The sequence below is a fragment of the Heloderma suspectum genome, chromosome 5, assembly GCF_057233095.1.
Source record: "Heloderma suspectum isolate Gila_16-S chromosome 5, 16-S_ref, whole genome shotgun sequence".
Classification (NCBI taxonomy): domain Eukaryota; kingdom Metazoa; phylum Chordata; class Lepidosauria; order Squamata; family Helodermatidae; genus Heloderma; species Heloderma suspectum.
The window spans coordinates 173,698,016-173,705,687 of NC_139462.1; the positions used below are offsets into that span (position 1 = coordinate 173,698,016).

At 42.2% G+C, this 7,672-nt stretch overlaps 1 protein-coding gene across 1 annotated transcript; it reads left to right on the forward strand.

The window, feature by feature from the left end:
* Positions 1 to 789: 789 nt before the first annotated feature.
* PP2D1 (protein phosphatase 2C like domain containing 1) lies at positions 790 to 7,652 on the forward strand. The gene is made up of 2 exons (XM_084858364.1): positions 790 to 2,614; positions 6,745 to 7,652. Exons 1-2 carry the CDS (start codon positions 790 to 792, stop codon positions 7,650 to 7,652), a joined length of 2,733 nt encoding a protein of 910 aa, XP_084714490.1.
* Positions 7,653 to 7,672: the final 20 nt, after the last annotated feature.

Sequence of the window (7,672 nt, forward strand, 5' to 3'; positions counted from 1 at the left end):
GTCCGTCCGCTGCCCCTGGTCTGCAGCCGCGAATGGCTGCCACTTTCTGCGGCCGCCATTTGTATCCCTGTGTCAGCCATGATAGGCTTCGTAAGTATTTATGTAGCCTATCACGGCAAAGAGCAGGGACGCAAATGGTGGCCGCTACGCCATTTGCGTCCCTGTGTTAGCCGTGATAGGCTATGTATATATTTACATAGCCTATCTTGAAAAGAGCTGGGATGCAAATGGCATGGCGGCTGCCATTTGCGTCCCTCCTCTTTGCCGTGATAGGCTACGTAAATATATACATAGCCTATCACAGCTAACGCAGGGACACAAATGGCGGCTGCAGCCCGGCAGCAGATGGAAGTCTGGCTGCGGCCAGGGAGGATTCTGGGGGGAAGGACAGATCGCCTCCCCCCGCCACGGATGCCCCGGACCAGAACGGGGTAAGTAATTTGTACACTCCTACTACAGAGCACCAGGTGAAGTTGAGGAAAGCTGCCATATGGAATGTTCAGGTTCAGAGGTAGTATGTCACTGATTACCAGATGCTAGGGAGCTACAGCGGGTGGGGGTGGGGAGACACTGTGGCCTTCATGCAACGGTATCAGACTGCTTTGAAACTCCCCTCTGTTTCAAAAGAAGTTTGGTATACAGTATGTGGCAGCTACTAGAGAAACACAAGTCCAAAGCTCCTACTGTGTATCCAGAATTAGCTGCAAGATTCCAGCCTTGCAGCTAATTCTTTGGATCACAGCCAGTACCACTTGGTTTTGTTTGATGGCTTTTATTATTCTTTATAGAATGTCATGTCAAACAGGACCACAAAACCCTAAACTTTACAACGGTAAGGAAGATTCAAAAAAGGTAGTTAAGATCGATTTCAAGAAAGTTGATAATCTCGACTTTGCAGTTCTTTGTTCCATATGTCAAAAAGAGGTACACATTAGCCAACTATTTCATCATAAAAAAACCCACCAGGCTCAAGCTGTACTGGATTATCAGTGGCCATGGGCGGAACCAATAAATATGAAGAAAATAGCCCTTCGAAGAAAGCAACTAATTTTAAGAACAAGAGTGGCTAAGTACCCTGAACGAGAGAGAGAAAAGATTGGCTGTGCAGTTGATCTCCTTAAGGAAAGCCTCAAGACTGCTCCATATTTTTGCATCAAGAGTGTTGCTCAAAGTTCCGTGGATATTAAAGAAGTAAGCAACCCACTGATAAAGGCCATAGCAATTTGTCAAGACAAAAATGCCGTTTGGAACACGGACCTGGAAGATGTATTTACTGTGTTGGACAATTATGGAAACAGGAAAGGAACGTGCTTCCTTGGAGTCTTTGATGGAAGCAATGGAATTTCTGCTGCACAGACAACTTCAGAGGAGCTTCCTCTTTTATTTCTTGACCAGCTTTCTCATGGAGATCTCTCTTACCAAGTGAGTCAAGCTGACAAAGAAGTGCTAGATTCATTTCGCACTGTCTTTAGGACAGATTATAAAGTAAGGGAGAAAATTTTCACTTTTAAGAGAGTCCAAGGCAAGAAATCTAGGCGAAACAAATATGAATGGATTCACAGAGCATATGCGAAGTCTTTCTGGAGAATGGACAGGCTCTTACGTCTTGGAAGAAATGAAGTTTCCAGGGTTTGCTGGAGTAGCTGCACAGCTGCCATCTGTTTAGTGGAAACGATAAGCAATGAAAAGCAAGAAGATCAAGAGGGGAAGAAAACACCTGAAAAGATAGCTAATGAAAGGGAACAGAACAATATACAGCAGGAGGAGCAAGAGCTGCCTGAAAGGATAAGAGCAAGGGGGAAAAGATCCACAGAACACAGGGCAGGCAGTGTCCCAGAACAGCAGAGAGAGGATTCTCTCAAAAGAATAAATGATGAAAAAGAACAGAATGTCATTCAGCAGAGAGAGGAACCCTTTGAAAGAATAAATGATGAAAACGAACAGAACGTCATACTGCAGAGAGAGGAACCCCTTGAAAGAATAAATGATGAAAAAGAACAGATCATACAACAGAGAGAGGGACCCCTTGAAAGAATAAATGATGAAAAAGAACAGAATGTCATACACCAGAGAGAGGAACCCCCTGAAAGAATAAATGATGAAAAAGAACAGGACACCATACTGCAGAGAGAGGAACCCCTTGAAATAAATGACGAAAAAGAACAGAACTTCATACAACAGAGAGAGAAACGCCTTGAAAGAATAAATGATGAAAAAGAACAGAACACGATACTGCAGAGAGAGGGACCCCTTGAAATAAATGATGAGAAAGAACAGAACTTCATAGAACAGAGAGAGGACCACCTTGAAGGAACAAATGATGAAAAAGAACAGAATATCATACAGCAAGAGGAAGAAGAGCTGCCTGAAAGGATAAACAGCACAAAGGAAAAAAGTATCACAGGACCAGGGACAGGCGGTATCATGGAACAGCAGCAAGTGGAGCGTCTTGAAAGAATAAATGATGGAAAGGAAAAGAGCACTGGAGACAATGAACAAGGAGTCAATGAGCAGATCGCAAATAATAAAGATGGGTTCAAGGAAGAGGATCTGCTTGAAAACAATCATAGTTCAGATGACGTTAGTGCTGGACTAATGCATATTGCTAACATTGGTATGTATCCAATTCCTTTACTATCTTCTACCACTGCACCCGTTTTGGCCTATCAGTTTGAGTGGTACAGTAGCAACCTAAAATTTAAGTCCATATTGCAAGTTTGCAAGATGAAACCCTTCTGGTTGCACCTCAGCACTAGATAATAAGAGTGGGGGAGGAGGCAATTCAATACAGCACACAATAATTTAGAATAGAATGGGTGTTTGTGTTTAATGGGATTGTTTTCACCTAAACCCGTCATTGAAATAGGAATGGTGAGTCAGTTTTCCTAGCATTCTATAGTAATAAGTTTCTCTTTCCAAATATTTGTCATTCTCCCAATTCATTGTTACAGCCAGACAGGCTCTGGTTAATTTAAACTCCTAACTTGTTTGGACAAATCATAGTTTAAAGTAACCAGAGTTCCCAGTTCTGATGCAACAACAAACTAGTTAGCTTAAACTCAGAAGTAGGGACTGTGTAAAATCCGCTCTGTGTTATGTGGATTGTCAGGTGCCTTTTGTTCTTCCGTCCACTCACGTTTTTTTTTTGTCATGCAGAAAAGTACACAAATAATTACATAAGAGGTTTCGTAATGATTTACCTTAGTATGTAACACTTATTTTCACTCATTCAATGCAACTTTTCCTCAGCAGAAATGTGTGTATTTTCCTGCGAGTAAATATGCATAAATTTTGGGAAAGTAAAAAAAAACTGAAAGTCCACAGCCTGTGGGGATTGCTCTGGAGCAGATTCTGCAGGTCAGATTCTTAGAAATCCAAGCTCATTTTAGTCCACCTTGAATTTCTCCAGCCTCCCTACCCAGAAGTATAAGCTTTCAATCTTTTCCTTGAGGCCGTAGCAGTCAAGAGGGGAATGCACAAGCCCCAAGGTGCTATGTGTGAACTGGGCCATTGTGGAACAGGTGAGGGTGGAAGAAAATGACTAGTTTAAAAAGGGAATAGGGACATTGGCGAAACCCTATCAAACACACCTTCCTAAAAATTTGCTTAGATGGAAGCCTCAGAGGTTAAAGTAGAAATATGGAAGCAGGCCTATGGTAGGAAATATCATACCTCCACAAACTCCAGTGTTGTAGTTTATAGTTCTTATATACCTTTTCAATCAGATGCCACCATTAACATGGCCATTTTACTTGCAGGACTTGGCTCAGATCATGAAACAATTAACTGAGGCAGCGATCGCTTCTATGCATCCAGATGTTGCTGCTGCAATATTTTATAGATATAATCTCTATATCAAAATATGGGATCAAATTGAATAAGATTCTCTTACTTCAGGATTGGGGAGCCCTGTGGGTGTAAGCCAAATCCTAACTTCCTGGATACCCCAGATGGCTACACCCCCTTTTCCTGGGCGCTGATCCTATAGTGGCTTTCCAGGCTTTTTCCCCATTCTAAGAAGTTGAAATGCCCTCTTTAGTTACTGGCGGTTACAGCTTAAAGAGCTGAAAACTAAAATATGCTGATTTTTTTTAGTATTTTGGCTCCACCCACCATTGGACTGCAGCCCCCAAGAGCTTCTCCCAAACTGAATGCAGCTGAAAGAGATCCCCCACCTCAGTTGTACTTTCTAAGTTAAAAGTGTATTTAGTTGAAAAGTTGCCATTTCCAGCACCTAGAAAATAGTGTTTTGAATATCTTCACTTATGTACTTTATTCAGAACACAATCCTATCGGCTTTGTCCTCAATGATCATAAGCCCCCAAACTTGGAAGCTTACAAGCATCCTATGCAGAGTGAGAGGGGTGGCAGAGGCAATCTTCACCACCCCATCCTCCCACCCTGCATTTTTTGCTAGATGGGCTTTTTTGCCCATCTAGTGATGGTGTTACAAAGGGGGAGGGAAGGATGTTGGAAGAGGCCCAGGATAGTTATATCCCGGCTTCTCCAGTCTCCCCCACTCCCCCCCCACTGAAACGCCCCCTTTTTTCCCCCTCTCCAAGGTCAAGTTCCCAACCTTGGAGGCCAGCTGGCACAGTTCTTTCCATGCTGGCTGCAAGGGGGTGCAGAAAGGGGTTCAGATCTCCAATTCCCCTCTCTGAGGTCAGGGTGCTGTCTCTAACCTCACACCTGGGAACCTGAACTATCCTATGGCCCCTCAGACACTGTCTAAGGGCAGCAGGATTTCTCCTTCTGTAGTAGATTTAAGTTTTGAACAAATTCTGACATTCTTTGCCACAATAATCATTTGGGATAGAGAAGGCAACTAGGAACTGTGTGGCTGACACTGAACGCAGCAGTCCTGATTTTTCTTTGTGGTCTCTGTGCACCACACATAGGGGTTTTGTGTAGGGATATCAGAGAATTCTGCAATGGATTTAGATGAGTTCAGATTTCTATGAATCTGACCTGAGAATTCCACATTGGCCTGGCTTTTTCCAAGTTGCACAGATTCCATGGACTTGTGGAACATTTTGCAATTTCAGGGGGTGGGGATTTGTGCAAATGCACACTTGCAAACAGGAATTAAATTCTCACCCATCCCTAAAAAATCCTGTTCCACCAATGAGTAGACAACAGAACAAAAGGCGCCAGACACTGTGAACCAGTTGACAACTGAGAGTTAATATGGTGTAGTGGTTAGAATTTGGACTGGGACTCAGGAGATCCAGGTTCCAGTCTTCACTTGGCCATAAAGCTCACTGGGTGACTTTGGGCCAGTCACTGACTCTCAACCTAACTTAGCTCACGGGGTTGTTGTGAGGACAAAATGGAGGAAAAGGAGGACTATGTAAGCCACCTTGAGTTTCTTGCAAGAGGACAAAAGGCAGGATATAAACATAACAATATAAAAAATACATGAAACACAGAGAACAGATTTAACAAAATCCATACATTCCTAGTTCTGTGCTATCTTTTGAAGGCAATTTACTTCTACTATTTAAACATTAATGGAATGGGGCCCCAAGGGCCACATGCCCTTAGGATAAAGCTGTGTACTCATGGCAAAGAATGATAGGTTTTTTAAAATGCAAAATTGTGAAGTTGGTAGAAATACTAAAACAAAAGGAAGGCGAATAAGACAGAAGAAACTAAGTTCCATCACCTCAAATGAGATTATTTAGATGACAAAGCTCTTAATGAAGCAGCTGCTGCGGTCAAAGAGAAACTAAATGTTAAGGTGGAAGCTCTATCCTTAGGGCATGTGCAGGCAGAGGGTAAGATGGGCTTCCTGCTGAAACTTGTCATTTCTAGAAACGTCTGACAAAGGCTCTGCACAGGCACAGAATCTGTATGTGTGAAAGCAGAGATGACCACTCAAAGAACCACAGTTACATGTAAGCAACGTATCCTTATCTTCTGTTCTCCACAACTGTCTAGTACAACCAAATGGGTAGCGTGATGTCACCACAGTGCACCTTTCCCTGTCCCCTCACTGGATGCTGTTTCATAGCAGAGAATCTCAGAGTACATTATCGTAGTTTGCAATATTAGATATTGCAAGTGCTTACTCATAGTTCCAGATATATCCCATTCCTAGGATATAAGCTGTAATGGGCTCAAACAGGACAATTCAACCCCATCCCCAATTTTTTTTTATTTTGCACCAACACTCAATATTCCACGGCTATTGAAGGCCACTGAGCATATTCATTCCATTTTGTCCTTTGGCGGTATTGCAGTTTAAATTTCTGCATATCCTGGGGTTTCACCTGAGCATGCCAGTATCTCCCCTTATTAGTGGCTCCATTGTAGCTCAAAACCAGCTGGCACTCAAAACAACCTGAGCTCACTATTCGAGAGTGATGGGGGAAAGATGCTGGTCCTGGCTGTTTATAAACAGCAGCCATATCTCCCCTAGTGCCTAGTTCCAACCTATGGAAAGCACTTTACAAGCATGTAGACAGGGGCACTTGACTTGGAACCATAGGATAGGCAAGCTACACAAAGCACAGACATCTAGCATCATTTAGATTGATATAGTTATTCACCTAGACTGATATGTCCAGAAATCATGAAAGGTAATAGCACTGGAATGGTGCAGATGCACTGTCACAGAATCTGCCTATTATACCACTTAGCTAGTGGAGAAAAAAGTTGTTTTAAGTTTAAGTGTCCTAGGACAAAATGACTTCAAGTGACACAAGTTCAGTTATGTTATACAATGATTTTTTAAAATTGTAGGTAATGTTCATGCAGTTTTATGCAAAAATGGGAAGAGCTATTGGCTTACGAAAGAACACACCACTTACTGTAGAGAAGAAAAGATCCGTGTTTTTCAGAAAGGTGGGTGCATCAGCAGTAATGAACCCAAAGGATTGATAGAAGGACTTATCAAAAATACTCGTGGCCTTGGCCATCATGGAAACCCAAAGCTGAAAAAGACTGTTATACCTGTACCACATACAATCTCCTTTCCTGTTGATGACTCATGTCAGTTTCTTATTTTAGCTTCTAAAGGACTTTGGGAAGTTCTGGATACAAGTGAAGTAGTGCTATTAACATTAACTATGTTTTCTGCTTATTTGGAGAAGTATCAAGTTGCCCAACTAAAGAAAAGCCACATGCCCAGAGCTTCAAAGTTACCTGTGGGTGATTTGGAAGATGAGTTCTATTCATGGTATTTGAATAAAGATTTTTTTCCAGAGAGAGACTTAGACCAAAATCTGAACCAAAGTAATGCACAGTTAAGGCCCCCAACAAACAGCACAAATGAGAAAGAAATAATCAACTCAGACTCTTCTAGAGAACACTCAGAGCAAGAATCAGAAAGCTCTTTAGAGCCAGCCTTTAGCCAGATTACATCATCTTCAGAAGACACAGAAACCCACCCACCAGGATCTGGCACCCAGGAAAGTCCAAAAGAAAGTCAAATGCTTGACGAAAGTGCAGAAGAACCGGTACCTGAAAGTCATGAATCTTCACAAACATCAGAAGATGCAGAAACAAATTCTAGGACATTCTATGCCCTTGCAGCAAAGTATATTAGTAAGCACCTTGTAAAAGCTGCACTAAACGCAGGTTCTAGAGATAATGTAACTGTTTTGGTAGCACTTTTAAATGGATGTGATAAGATACCCACTTACATTTAAGCATGGTAATGTGCTTGTGG